The following is a 15184-nucleotide window of genomic DNA, read 5'->3' on the forward strand; positions in this document are numbered from 1 at the left end:
GGGGGCGAGTTGTGCCTTCAAATGTGACAAGTATCGTGTTTCCCTTCGTCCCCAATGGGCGTGCTGCCACCAGCTTGTGAGTTCTGCACTCAATATCCTCCTGGAGTTGTTCAGGAGTAACCTCGTTGTTCTGACTGCGTAGGTACACGACTCCGCGACATTGGTTCCCGGCAAGAGCCTTGTAGGGTTGGAGCGCGTTAGTGTCCTCCCCTTGGCGGATTGCCTTGATTTTCAGAAGCTTCTCTGTGAGGAGAGGGTCCCTGGTAGTAATGGCTAGGGCATTTGCCCTCTCATTCCGATGGACGGTGTAGTCGGCGTGGGCTTGAATGCCGGCACTTTCAATCTCTTCGCGGATTTCTTTTCCGGTGAATTCACTTACTTCTTTCTTCCCGATAGAGCGAAGCACCACAGTTTGCACCGGCAACAACCTCGGCGTAGATTCGTTGGCATTTCTCATAGGCTGCGAGCTCAATTTTCTTTTCCGTGAGGAAATTCCTAGGAGCGGCCAGTCTATGTCGTCGTTTGTCTCGGAGGCCGGCAACAAATTTGGTGGTGCCGGAGGTTTCGTCTGCTTCAGAGGGTGTCCTTGAAATGTGCCTTCATTGAGCGTGAGTGCGCTGGCTTGGGGAGGCCGACCGCCATCTTGTTCTGTCAAGCGTACCGGTGTGAGATGGCCGCCATCTTGCATTTCCTGGGTCGTTTGTCGAGGTTCTTCGTCGCCTTTCCCACTTGTTCTATGGGGCGACCGAGATCTTTCGTTTTTTCGTCTAAATCGTGGATCTTGCCTTGGTTCCTTCAGCGTCGGCCGGTTCGGGTTATCAACTATTTCTTGTGGTTGTGGCGTGAATCGAGCAACGAGTTGTTGCAGAGCTTCCAGGAACGCCGGTTGTCGCTCAATGACGCCGGCCAGAACTTGAAAAAGCTGACTCACCTCCGGCGTTGACAATACTTGGTGGTAGGGTAGATTGACTTGCATGGGGAGCGGAGTGTTCTGCAGCTGTCCAGTGCCGTCTTCGGAAAACGGAGTTTCGGATAAAAGTTGATTTTCGGGAAGGTCGGTCATTTCAATGCCGGGCGTGCCCTGCATTGACTGTTGTGGCCCACCACCTTTTTAGGGGTGGCCCAAGGCTGCGGCCAGGTCCGCAAGGGACCCGTAAGCCTACGGATCAGAAATAAAGGCCTATTGAGAAGAAGCACAGAGGAAGTCAAAATACCTTCCGTTCGTCAAAGCTCGGTCTTCTTCCTCTGCTTCTATAGAGCGCATGATAAGAACGAGCTCACATTAATAGTCTGCTAAGACCGACAACCTTGATGGTGCTAAATGCACGCTCCAAACGGACTGCGGAAGCTCGCCGTCAACACGCGCTCAGCAGCAGCGCACACGGATATGGCCGCCAGTGAATACTTCCTATACTCTCCTGCGACCGACAACAGCAAAAAAAGGAGGTTACCGCGGTACCGCCATATGCGAATCACAAACCAGAAGAAGAAAAAGAAGGAAAAACGCTCGCGCACGTCTGTCAGAGGGTCGGAGTTGAGGGTGGTCCTGCTGCAGTCTGGGCGTCTGGGCAGATGGAGCGACAAGACCACGGCTAGCCAGGCGCCATCGTAGCTACTGCTAAAGGTAGTCCCAGAACGTACTCTGGAACATGCTGCTGGTCGCTACTGCTGGTAGTTGGTCTTGGTAGAAGCTCCTGGTGACCGTGCGCGGTAACCATGCCCGAAGACGCGTAATCTGGAAAGGCGTCGACAGATTCGTTCGGCGTAAGTCTCCATTTTAACCGGACTTAACTATCTTTGATTCGGTTTCTTCTGCTGTTTAGTATTGCTGGGTAAAACCTCAGAGCAGGTGAATGAGGTGTTAAGAGACAAGGTGCCTACGGGTCAGAACGGAATAGCAAATCCGTTGGCTATGATGACATATACCATCGTGTTTAGGCATTCGCACCCTGTCAATTTTCCTCCCTGGTTAACTGTATGCCAGAAACGTCATACCATACACAGCGATTGTCTTCAATTATGAAAGAAAAGGCGCCGTGGCTTTGCTAGGGTATTCCCTGGTCACCGTAGTTGAAACCACTGTTCACAGTGCATGGTAAGATCGCATGGTTGTTGTCCTTCTCTTAAATAAAGCGCTGTGGGAACTCGTAATCAGTATGCGCTCAGCACCAATCTGATACTCTTTATTACATTTATTTTCTCAACCCTCGAGGAATTTGTCGCCAAAATAATTTCTGGGCGTAAAGATCCTCAGTAGACAAACCTGAGCTGGGTGCAACCACATGGTCTTTTGTAGGATGGTGCCAACTTATGAGGTGACGTTTTAACAACCCAATAAAAAAAGTAACTACAAAGAGAAAGACGTCCTTAACGTACAAGCAAAACGCCATACTGGACGCGCTTTCAGGGTTTAACCTGTCCTCTTCCGCAGCTTGTTCTTAGTCCTAAAATAGATGATTACATTCCCGTTAAGAGTGTAATGTTGTTTTTCGTTGTTTTTTAAGGATTATGTTGGGTGTTGCCGAGGCCTTCAAGGTGATACGGCAGCTTCTGACTCCCTTTTCAAATCTCGATCCCCGTGCTTCGAGGTCAGCTTGTTCTTTTTGCACATATTAGAAACTAAAAGCTTGGATTCCTGCCAATATGCTCCACCCCCCCCCCCCCCCAAAAAAAAAAAAAAAAAAAAAAGAACGCTAGATTTTTAGGGGAAGTCTCTAACTCCCATCACACCTCTGAGTGCGCTGGGAGTTAGAGATATGAAGACGCCACTATGGTCATCGACAACCTAAGAAGCGCAGAGCGTGGCCAGTCCCGTGCATCTCATTATCGATCATCGGCCAATGCAATTGCAACATTACCCGATAAGAGCGCCGAAGAACCAATCACGTAGCAAGAGGCACGAACATGGTAAGTCACACTCTGCGTTCCTGAAGCCGTCAGAATCTGCAATGAATGTGCCAGGGAGTAAAGGCCGGTTCACACAGCACCATTTTCTTACGTTTTCCTTACATTACGTAGGAGTCACCGAAACTTTGGTGTCTCGAACGGCGCCCGCCAGGCGGCCATCATCTTGGTCCGGTTAAACCGCTTGATATAAAGCGCAGATGTCTCGATGACTTGTGGCGAAAGCAGACGTAAGCTTTCTTAACGTAACGTGAGAAAATAGGGCTGCGTGAACTAAAGTCACCGACCCTGGGAAAGTAGCGCCGTTACCTTCCTCGCCTGCGTGCCGGACACAAACCGTTACTAACTTACGGGCGATCAAACCTCGCAAGGTGAGATCGGCTCATCGGTCTCAATTGAGGGGTGGCAATCACCGTTTCGGTCCAATCAAAGCTTAGAAGCTTCCAAAGGGTTGTTCTGAACCGGTCGCACCGAGGTCGCCGTGGAGCAATCATCGTACTGAAGCCGTTCCTCGCCAATATAGGCGTCTTGCACGCTGTGCGTGCAATCCACTTATCAGTCATGCTTATCTCCCCAGATCGCCTTCAATGGTAATGTACTTCCGCACGAAATGACTTTTTTTTTTCTTTAATGGTGTTATGCACTGTCGCCAGATGTGGTGGCAGTGTGAAGATGTGCCCTTGTTTCGCCGGTGTGTGGATAACAAAAATATCGGTATTTAAGAAACGTCTCTATAAAGCTACCCGTCACCAGCGAATTTAGATCGGCTCACAAAGAATGGAGAGGTTAAAGAGAAATTCTCCATTTAATGAACCAACATGACGACCATACGGGAAGCGTGGCGCTACTTTCCCATGATCCATTGTCTTTAGTGTGAATCAGCCTGAGGATCGATTGACATGGTGTGACTTTACTTGGGATTTTACAGTTGCGACGTCCCTTGTGTGGAAAAGAAAAAGAGAAAAGCCTAGGGGCAGTTGCGGTGCCCCACGTCGCTGCTGCGTATTCGCGAGCGAAATCGCTACATGCCAATGGGGCCTAACCCCGCCGTTAAAACAGCGTGTTCCTTTACATGCTGCTTCTGCGTCGTGTTTCCGTGTACTTGTGCTGCTGCGGTATAGAGCGTCAGAAGGTTTCAGCGTGTTCGTTCCTTACCGGAAAAATGTGTTGACGTTCGGCTTCTCAATTTTTATGACCTTCGTTTATGTTGTTGTTGTTGTTGTTGTTTGTGTTCCTTTTTAAAGCGGTGCACTTGAGAAAGTAGCGATGTAGTAATTCTGATCTAATACGTTAGCATATCTTTGGGAATTCAGCGTCGCTCCGGTGTTCATGAACGCTGGTGCGTATATAAACACCCAATGCATTTTAACCTACACTCCGATGTCTCTGTCTTCCGACTGCATCGGTGGGATTGAGACTTATGCTTATACTTATCATCATAAACCGCTCTAAAAGTAATAATTTGTGCGGTTTACTCGATGAAGTGGGTCCCATCATTTGTTTAAAAAATTTACGTATATAAAACTTGCCTAAAAACAACTTTTCTCGCTTAGCAGTTTGACCTTACTCAGTCGTAATTGGCGGATGCTCCGGTTGAAATGTTTATGTTGAATCACCGAAGCAAGCAGTAATCGTATTTAATGATCCATTGTTACTCAAAAGCGAAAGGCACCGCACTAGTCGCCAGTCAGCAGGCACATGGTTGGCAGCTACTGAAACGAGGGTTCCGTAATGCCAATCGCGTTATAACGAGCCCCATTAACGCAAATGGCCTCAGATTGCGGCTTTAGTGGAGGCCAATTAGCAAAACGACAATGTCTACACTCTCGCTTGTAATTTTTTCTTTCGCGAGTTCGTTAAGCTGGATAAATAACACATTTCAAGTGTCTTTCGTCTTTTTCTTGGCGCAAGTGAGGCATTTGAATAAAATGATATATCTCGTGGCTGCCGGGCTACGTCATGCAAGCCTCACGGGGTTTTACAGGATCGATCATTTGTATTAAAAATTTGCACAAATAAAAATATGAATAGTAAAAAAACATTATACTGGTCCCCTTGTATTCTGCTTTTCCCGCGGAATAGGGGGATGGATTATGTAATATTTTGCATACAAGCAGGAAGGCGTTCTCTAGTCGAAAATATTTGCGCCTAAGTCGTCTAAATTGCACGCGAAAGTCGAAAAAAAAAAAGAAGAAAATTCAAACGTATCCCTTTGTAACTTATCCAATGGCTCAGCCATGGAGGACACGTATGGCGCACACGAAATTTGATTGAAAATGAGGCACATTACATAGGACCAAAACGTAATTGTCGATTGTGTTCTACAATTTTTTGGGGTGTCGCGTAAGAGATGTAACTATTAATGGCTCCCTTGCACTCTGCCTTTCTGCTCATAAATGATGTAAACAGTTTTCCTTGAGACAGCTTCGCGAGATAGCGTTTCACGCCACACTTCACAGATGCCGCCACCTGCCTTGTCGACCTACAAAAAGGATCACTGTGGCAGTCGGCAGAAAAAGAAGTGGAAATATACTGGCTGTTGTGGCTGATGAAAAACACTTTAAAAGGTACACCACGTTCTATAATGAACGTGTATATAGGTATCAAACTCTTCTATCTTCGCAGATAAAGCCCGCTTCGCATGTTGCGAAAATTGTCCAAGCACTGAGCAATTTCGTTCGCTCGTCATTGCACTGTTGCAGTGGTTCTAGAGCGGGGTTAAACAAGTCAAGAATCAAATTTGAACTTGATATTTATTTTAAGAGCCCATTTGTGCCAAGGACACCGATAGAAAAAGGCTTCTAATAAAAAAAACTTGGCTGGGTCCGGTGCCCATGCATAAGATGACATGGTACAATATTATAAATTATAAATTTCACTATTTACCTATACAAAATAAGCGCAAATAAATGCATAAATTATAAAAAAAAGAGGAACAAACCAAAATTTCTTGCTGCGGACATTGACAATAGATTCGCGTTTTGTCAGATTTAAAAGATCCGATAGAAAAGCAATAAACTCCACATATGAAAATAAGTGTCAACATAATAAACTATAGTCATAAACACTTAAAATTTTCAGGACATTGGGACTACAAAATAACTTTAAAAAAAGTCCGTGCGTCTACTTTCCTGCAGAACATCCGAAGAGTTAACCACCGCAACTTACGGAGGCAGCTCAGCGAATGACGATGCCGAAACATATGCTTAGACCAAAAAAACGCACTCTGAGTTGTAACATTAAGCCAAGCAAAACATAACGCTTGCATTGCTTAATGCCACAACTCAGACTGCGTTTTTTTTTTCCGGTCCCCGGGTGTTGTGGGGAAAAGTAGACGCACGGGCTTTTTTCAGGGTGAATAGTTTGGCATGAGTGTCTTTAAGAAATGAAACAGAGTATTATATTTTTAATCGTTACTTGTTCATATTAGTACTAGTCGTGGCACCCCACACCAAATTGTAATAGTTTATTTATGCACCAAGCAACGGTCGCAGTGTCGGTGCAATGGCTTCCACGCTAGCCAACAGCCTGCCTGGACTGTAACCGGAAGAGGCAGAGCAGAACTTGTTCTTTCAAACGTTGTCGCTGCCACCCTAGATGCCTACTAGAAACATAAGCTCCAACAACTTAACACTTAGTGATAATAAAAAAAAACATGCAATTCAGTTACTTAAAACAGGAAAGTAAATTCGTTTATAAATATTTAGACGTTTGCATGGCGTTAATGTCGAAGGATTAAACACAGTGCGCCTCCAAGCGCCGCGACTAACTTCAAATGCCCCAGCGACAAATAGATCCCAGTGGCCGGAACACGAGAAACCAATCGCTGTGATTAGCCTCGCCGTGCCGGCTGTCCCAAGTGTGTCTATATATATATATATATTCTTTGTGTGTGACGCAATCGTTACACGTACCCTCAAGCTAGAAACTGCAGGAGACTAAAAAGTCTTTGGACGCCTCTTGGTGCACAGTAGGCGGAACGCAACCAACATAAGCCAATCTTTAAAAAAACAAAAAAACAAAAAAAGTATTCTGACAAATTATTTTATCTTTCAGTGTCGTCAGAAAAATTGCGCGTTCGTACTCAGTGGCGTGACGACGCCACTTCTCTCGGAACACTTGAAAACATAGCTTCTCATACAGTTTGGAAGACGGACCGCTAGATCTGCTTCGTTTTATTTGCCTATGTATCCCGTTTTATCACTATGTACTAAAACCAACGCTCTGGCTGTAAAGGCCAAGAGGGAGTATGCACCGGCGACCATAGCTGCGTGCGCGGCTGCTGAGCGCGTGCTGACGGCCAGCTTCCACAATATTCCTTCTAAAGTACGCCTTCTGAAGTATGCCTTCTGGTCAGAGATGTGAATCTACGATTGTAATGAATACCAAGACCCAACCTTCGTGCCAAAAAACAAATCAAATACACAATCCCAACCTTGCCCCCTCTCCAGGGCTCGCACCATGCGCCACAATTGGCGTGCGCGCAAGAAAGACCGCCCGGTGCTCCAGCAGTTCTCTCTCCGGCTGTACCGCGCCATGTCCAAGAGCGGCTCGAACGTGTTCGTGTCGCCCTTCGGCACGGCCGTGGCCCTGGTCAGCGCTCTGGCGGGCTCCAGGGGCGACACGGCGGACCAGATCCTCAAGGCCCTGGGGGTGTCCAACGAGGACGAGCTCCTGCACGAGTTTGACTCCATAGGCCGGGCCCTGGGACAGCTGTCCGAGAACCACGTCGGCCTCGCCAACAAGATGTACCTCTCGACCAGCCTCGAGCTCGCAGACTCCTTCAAGGAGGCCATCCACCGAGACTTCTACGCCCAGGTAGGCCCCTAGCAACCAGTGAAGACCGTGTTCAGACAATACCACCTACAGAGGATGACACGTTGAGAGACAAGTAGGTTCTCCGCCTACAGCACACGTTCGTTGCCTTCCGATAGGATTACTGCACCTGCAACGATGAGTTACCAAAGGTCTAGGGTAGATGCTCCCTGTAGATGATCCGGCTCGAGCAGTCACAGTTACTTTTCTAAAGAATGAACGAGTAACGTACTGATAGTTGTTTTTTCTTTCAAGTAACGAGGAACGGTATATCGTTATTTTTGAGGTGTAACTTGTACAACAATGGTTAAACGGCCTCGTTTTAATTCTAACCTGAGTACGCGTCTATTGCGACAAAGGGACATGGGCAACCCTACAAGCAACTAAACTGTATGAGAGTAGTGCAACGTTTATCGCTGAACACATCAGTCGAACTCTACAACTGGGAATGTCCTTCACCCAGAGAACATTATAAGGTTTGTTGGTTCAAGCTTCTAGAATCTCCACAGACTAATTGTAAAACCAGAGGTTGCCAACGCGGGAAAGGCACAGAACCAATCGTCAACTTCGAACTTTAGAACCGGAGAGAACAAAAAAGAAAGGGGAATCCCAGATTCACCAGCTCGTCCTGAAAGACAACACTGCCGTTTATATGAGTGTGTCAGTAGAACGAGTCTTCAGTGTCCCCGTAGATGTGTTTTCAATACTGCGGGAACTAATGAAAACTTCGAGAGGCAGCTACTGCTTAAATAGAACGACTACTGAAAAAAAATGAACCACGAAACAAAAGCAGTGGTGTATTTGGTCATCAAAGTAACGGGAAAAGTGACTCGCTACTTTTGAGCTGAAGTAGCGCGTTTTTTTGGGGGTCTCGGTGATGAATAACGTATTTAGTTACCTTTTGAGTAAGTACCCAGGTACGCTATGTAGTTACTTCTTTGGGTAACGTGCACGTGTCTGACCCAAACCATGGCGTTTGGTGTGGACTAAGAACAATATGAGATTCACATTATTGTTCCAGTGCAAGACCCGTTCGCTGTGTACGTATTTTCTTTTTAGTTTGTAACATTAAGCAGCTTACAGACAAGTAACATGTTTTTGTTGGCTAATAAAGAAGTTGTCAAAATATGTTATTGCCGGAGAGTTATGAAAGAACGCATTAAGAACACTAATTCCAGTTAAAGCTTAACCGCCCCATGTCCCCCTCCTAACGTCCCCCCCCCCCCCCCCTGTTAGAAGAAAAAAAAACGTACAACATAAATGGATAATTATGATTTGTGAGAGAGAAAGTATACATGCAAGGCTAATTGGAAAATATTTCACATGCTAGGACGATACAAAAATTAAAACAAATTGGCAACACGACGCAGCCTCTAACGCATGCAGCTCGGCTTATTTACTAGTAAATGTGATAAACACACGTTCGGACAAAGAGCGAAAACAAAAAGAAAGAGCCTTATGTTGCTTTCCATCTAAACGACTTTAGTTATCTTTTTTCACGTCCGTGCCCTTGCTTCTTCGGCCACTTCCTGCTACATCGTCTTTTTCTTTTTCGGGCCTTTTATGGGCCGGAACCTTGCACCCACCCAATAAATGTCATTTGCCCAAGGGACCTCTCCGTGGGATAACGTCCCTTCCGTCGTCCCATGGCGGAACACTACAGTGTCCTTGCAGCGACCATTAACCGAACGTAGCCAGACAGCTTAAACCTCTTCAAGGTTGAGCACACCACAGAGACATAAAATGAGCCACCAAAGCCCAAACAAGACAACCCTAGAGGAGGCGGATTTATCAGATCCTTAGTTGCTGATTCTCTCGATGGGTGAAAGCGACGGTGATTACGCGACACGTATCTTCCGCATACTCCAACAAATCCTGCATGTCCACGAAATCTGGAACAGGAATACGTTTTCGTTTTAGTAAGATAACGCAAGAAAAAATCACCTGACTTAGACATTTCGTTAAATGCAGTTGAGGTGTGATAGCACTAATAGTCAGCGGTATAGAAGCTTTTTGAACGACTAACAAAGTTGCAATCACTGGCAAGTGACAACGGTAGGGAGGAGCGTCGTTTGTCCTGCCTCCAGCCCGAGCTTCTCACCTTCGACAACGCGTTAGTGTCCCGTGCAACTCGAGCACGCGCGCGCAGTCAAAGCAAGGCGGCAGGACTGAAACGCGAGTTGGAGGCTGGATGTTCGAAAGAGACCCCCTACCATTCTCATTATCTCGGTGGCTATATACCAAAACAACGCACTCTGCGTTCCCAGGTCGGAATCGTAAACTTCCAGGGAGACCCTACCCTGGCCGTCAAAGAGATCAACTCCTGGTTCCAGCGGGTCACGGCCCACAAGATGAACGCCATCGTCGACGTGACGGACATCAACTACCTCACGCGAGTCCTTATGGTGAGCACGGCCTACCTGCGCTGCCTGTGGCTGGACAAGTTCTCTGAGATCTACACCACACCTATGCCCTTCTACACCGACGAAGGCGAAGTCATGGTCCAGACCATGTGCTCGCGACGGATCTGCAATTACTGCCACGTGGAACGCCTTAGCTGTAGGGTCCTGGAGCTTCCCTGCATGCTGGACCAGCTGGAACTCCTCATCCTGCTACCAGACGTACAGTCGGACTTGGATTTTATTGAAGACAATATTCTTGCCGAGGACGTTCAAAGTTTCGAGAGGATGTACACGCGCAATCCTCTAGACATCATGCTGCCCAAGTTCACTCTGGACCAGCTAGTGACCCTGGTACCTTACCTGCATGACGTGGGCGTCAGGGACATTTTTGACAAAGAACGTTCGGACCTCACGGGCATCTCAGGTACGACTATAGATGACAGGCAAGGTGAAACAACGGTGTTAAAGATCCGCCTAAATCGCTAAACATCACATGTCGAGCACACGTCCCAGCAAAGAGAAGCATGTTCGCATATCCGCCATGTTCACTGGTTCTATATGGTAGCCGACCACCTTAGGCATAAAACTAAACCAAAATAGGTAGTAAGAGTACCTGTCTTATGGGAAGGTTAGTTTCTTTTCCTTTTTTCAACACTGCAAAACCTGCGCCAGATTTGATGCCAGCTACCCGTTGTCTCCGCCGTTGAATACCGTATACAAAGAGTGGACTGCCTATCAGTTGGCAACGTGCGCTACCAAGAGCGTCGCTGTGATCGTCTTCCCCCGATTGGCCGAAGGCCCACTATCACGTCTTGAGTAGGGTTTTTTCTACTTTTATCGAAGCAGATAAGACCAATGTCAGAGCCTCCACTTTGTCTTTTTGTTTAAGAACATGATTGGCTTCCACCGCTCTTTCTAAACTCCGTTAAACTTGCTGCTCGCAAATAATGTCCCTGGTTGGGACCTCAGAGACAGGAATCATGAGAGGGCGCCACCGAAACATCTCGCCTCCGATGTATGTATGGATGTACGATGCAACGTTACTCTATTTTTTTTTCCTGAACACGTTATTGAGTTATGTTCGTTTCTTGCGCGCAGACGAGCGAGACTTGTGCGTGCACGACTTCCTGAGCAAGTCGCGTTTTGAGGTCACCGACGAGGATCCGGTCCGGCTCAACCTGCACGTGGGCACCCTGAAGCTGGAGAATCGCACCGACCTGGCCACCTTCGAGGTCAACAAGCCCTTCATGTTCCTGGTGATCGAGAAGCGACGCAAGAGCATCCTCTACCTGGGATGCCTTCGGAGGCCACCTCACTATTAAGGCCCAACAACAGGGGGCGCTTTCTCAGGCGCTTCTCCCGCGTCAAAGTCGGCGCACGTCGCTGGAGGTCACCCACAACAACGCGACCCGCAGGCCGACTCCTATATCTGGCCGGGATAGATATCTGCAGAGAGCGAGGGCGCGACGAGGCGAGGTGAAGCTGACCCGGGGCGAAACGCGTGACTGAACGTCCCATGTGGCTGGGGCTTTAGAGAGCACGCCAGTCGTCGTCGACAAATCTGAACGCTACTCAGGTCTCCCATCACTAACCTCGAAACATGCACATTCATGCAACTGGGCAATGTCGTCCAGGACTTCCGCCAGTTCTGCGTGAAGACTCAACCGTGTCAATGCATTTTAAGCCCTGTGGATCAACTCCCTTTTTTTTCCTTTGTTTTGGCGTACAAGAGCAACATTAGAAGCAACTCTTACCTCTGTTTGAAAATTTTATTGATTTTTTCATTTACTGAAATTACATTGGGCTAACGCGCTTTATCTAATAATGTTGTTGTTTTTTCTTTGAGCAACAAAACCACCGATTCTATACCTGGCGTCGACTACTTTGTGCCAGATTACCCAGGCTATCGAAGCTCCCAACATCTCGCAGCCCCGCACTCCTGAGAGAACACTTGGCTTCGTCTTCCGTCTGATTCGCATAAGCTCGCTCAACTAGCTTCGACAGATCTGGAGCACGGCTGAAACTACGCTAGCCTATAGACCACGTAGCACAACATACTTGGTGCCAAGTATAAGCTAGGAGCAAAGTCATCGAGTTTAATTAGAATATATATCACACAAATATTACTCGGAATTGCATAGAAGGGTTACACTTTGTTTATCCATAGGATCAAATGGAGCGTAGATCAGCCGTAAAAGCAAACGTGCTTTTTATGCTGAGTGATCTTTCAGCCACTTTTAAGACACATGCGGAGTAATATTGTGAATTAAAACTTAATTTCATCTCATTCATATTTTACAACTTTAACCCAAAAGTAACGTAAGCCTGTAGTGATTTCATAAGCATTTGGAGAATAAAAAAGGCATGTGCAGCAGAGTTTAGCGGTATGCATGTGTACCACAAACGCGAATATGGTAGGGTTTGTATACACTTAGAACGCTGACGCAATGTCTTGTTTCAGTGTTATACAAATGTTTGCGAAATAGATGATTGATTCGAAAAATTTAGTTTTTGTGGAATTGGATGGTCTTGAGGGCGTTGTTTTACTAAGCATGCCAAGCACCATGCAGCACAATGCTTAGCAACATAGGTATCCAACGTCAATATATTTGAATATGTAGGTACACCTACCCATATTCCTAGAATGCACGCGAACAAGATTGTAATTTTCGCTCTCCTGGTAGTAAAGGTCTCAAAAAAAGTGTCACTGAGACTTTGTATGGGTTCGTCGTCGCCAGCATCAATAAAAAAGCATCTAAAACCATTTTTTCAGCCCTTCGTCATGATGTCCACATTTGTTCACACATGCCGATATCACTATTAGTTTATGATTAACAAAAATATCACTTAGAATTTTAACGTGGCTTTATACCTTATGTAAACCCTCATTCAAACTTATTCTATCTTATTCTGAAATGCTTAAAGAACATCACCAAATATAAAAAAACCGGGTTCCCGGAAATCTAACTAAACCATGCTTAATCAGGTTTAGTCTGGATGCGCGGAATGGAGCCCAGTCTAGCTCCAGCGATCAGTGGTGGTAATGGTGCAATAGTCAGACAAATGTTCTGAAGAATTCAGAAGCTCCGCCCGTCGCTCTTCCTGCCTCTCGTTGCTCTTCGACTATTCGCGGCGAGAAGTTTGGGTATCGCCGCCTTGTGGAATTTTTTCACAACCCAGATTCAGATTCATAAAGCGTTTATTGGCCTTTTTGGGGAAAGGGAGTTGGAGTGAGATGGGTGGCTTACAAGCCTGGATCTGTGGCCAGGGGAGGGGGCTGAGGAGGGTTATAGAAAGGCGGTCAGCCCCGCATCGAGGATGAAATCCAAAAGCTTGGTCATGACATTCACAACCCAAAGTGAGCTAGATACTTTCAACTTCTTCTGCTGGTGCAAGCGCGTGCAACGCCAAGCGATGCACTATGAAAATTAAAGCATAACCACGCGGGCAGCACGTGCACTCCCCAAAGTGAGGAAAACAGAAGCGCCCTTAGCGAGCTTCTCAACGCGAATAGTGAGTATTCACTGGCGGCCATAGCTGTGTGAGCGGCTGCTGAGCGCGTGTTGACGGCGAGCTTCCGCAGTTATTTTGAAACGTGCATTTCGTACTATCAAGACTGCCGGTCTTAGCAGACCAATAATGTGAGCTGTTTCTGAGCATGCGCTCTAAACATCGCCCTTAAATATGACGTCCAGTGAATACCCCCCCCCCCCCCCCCCTTTGTAGACCTTTCCAAAAAAAAGGGCTCCTGGCCGGCTCCATTTTCAGTGTTCGCGAGTATGGCGCGTGATTTGCTCGCTTTCCGAAGTGACAAACATGCGCGTGCTGGGCTGAGGAAATCGCACGTTTGGCTGAGGGCTTGCAAATATTGGAATGACGTATATACGATTTCACTGTTTACAAAACTTCGTGCTAAATCGCAGGCCAGAAAGTGCGCGTGCTTAACACACAAACACAGCGATGAACGCGCCCTCGTACGCTTTTCTGGGACCACCGATGCACACTTTGCGCTTTCCACTTTTGACCGCCTCCTCCATTTCCATATCCTCTCCACTTTTACCCTCCCCAACTTGGCTCTGCTCGCAGCTTAGGAGAGGGGAGCGCTAAGAGGATTATCTTCCATGCAGAAAGCCGAGGTTGTACGTCGGCCTTTATGCTGGAATGAACTATGTAGACGTTTTCTGTTTCCTGTTGGTTTCGGTCACGGGGGTTCCATATCTGGTATGCGGGACGAAGAAATAATGTGCGTGTGTAAAACGTTTATTGAGAAAAAAAAGAAAGAAAGAAGTGGTCGCACTCGAACGTGACTTCTTTCACGGTACTTTCTCCTTAGAAATCGTTTTTTCTAAATGTTCCGACTGGGGTCGCCCGACGTCGTGTAATCGAGCCGGGTCCGTAAGGTAATAACAAATAATAAAATATTTCAACCTGGAATATGCGAGAAAATATAGGTGAGGCAAAACAAGAATGTGTGAAAATCACGCATTGTTCGCAAACATCTTCCAGCGGCGTGGAAAGATCAAAACGATGTTTTACCGCATGCTAGAACTGACGACGTTCAAGATGGCTGCGCCCTTGTGGAAAAGGTGTATATAGTTCTCTAGCCCAAACATGCCCCAACAAAACGGTGATGTCAGTAGGGCTGCCGCTACGACGAGTCTAAGGATATAGCATAGAATAATTTAAGAGGTTCCAACATTTCTACAAATAATATTATACTACATTTATTGATAAACGTTTTTACAGCGGAGCTGTAAACGGCTAGTTTCCCTAGTATTGTGTCCATGAGCAAACAAATGATGACACCAAACTCTGGACAGCTACCGCCATCTATGAGCGACGGCGGCAACCTTTCCAGACTTTTCACTTTGGCTTGCCGACGTGCGGCCGGCCATTACTTCATTCCCACCATAGTACAGCTTTGCTGGTCTTCCTTCTTCGCCAGAGGGGAAAGGCTGAAAGTTTTTCTTTGAAAATTATTAACAAGATTATCAAAATGTTTTTTTTTTTCCAATGCAGCGATGTCTTGCGGTCGGCGGAGGCAGCTCTAAAAGTAACGGAGT

The 15184-nt window shown here is 46.7% G+C and overlaps 1 protein-coding gene across 1 annotated transcript; it reads left to right on the top strand.

Moving 5' to 3' along the window:
* The first annotated feature begins 1716 nt into the window (after nucleotides 1-1716).
* Nucleotides 1717-11443, top strand: LOC120837687 (leukocyte elastase inhibitor-like). Its single transcript, XM_042288591.1, has 5 exons — nucleotides 1717-1730; nucleotides 5022-5108; nucleotides 7356-7722; nucleotides 9987-10545; nucleotides 11220-11443. Exons 1-5 carry the CDS (start codon nucleotides 1717-1719, stop codon nucleotides 11441-11443), a joined length of 1251 nt encoding a protein of 416 aa, XP_042144525.1.
* Nucleotides 11444-15184: the final 3741 nt, after the last annotated feature.

The sequence above is a fragment of the Ixodes scapularis genome, unplaced genomic scaffold (genome assembly GCF_016920785.2).
Source record: "Ixodes scapularis isolate PalLabHiFi unplaced genomic scaffold, ASM1692078v2 PGA_scaffold10__122_contigs__length_95168666, whole genome shotgun sequence".
Taxonomy (NCBI): domain Eukaryota; kingdom Metazoa; phylum Arthropoda; class Arachnida; order Ixodida; family Ixodidae; genus Ixodes; species Ixodes scapularis.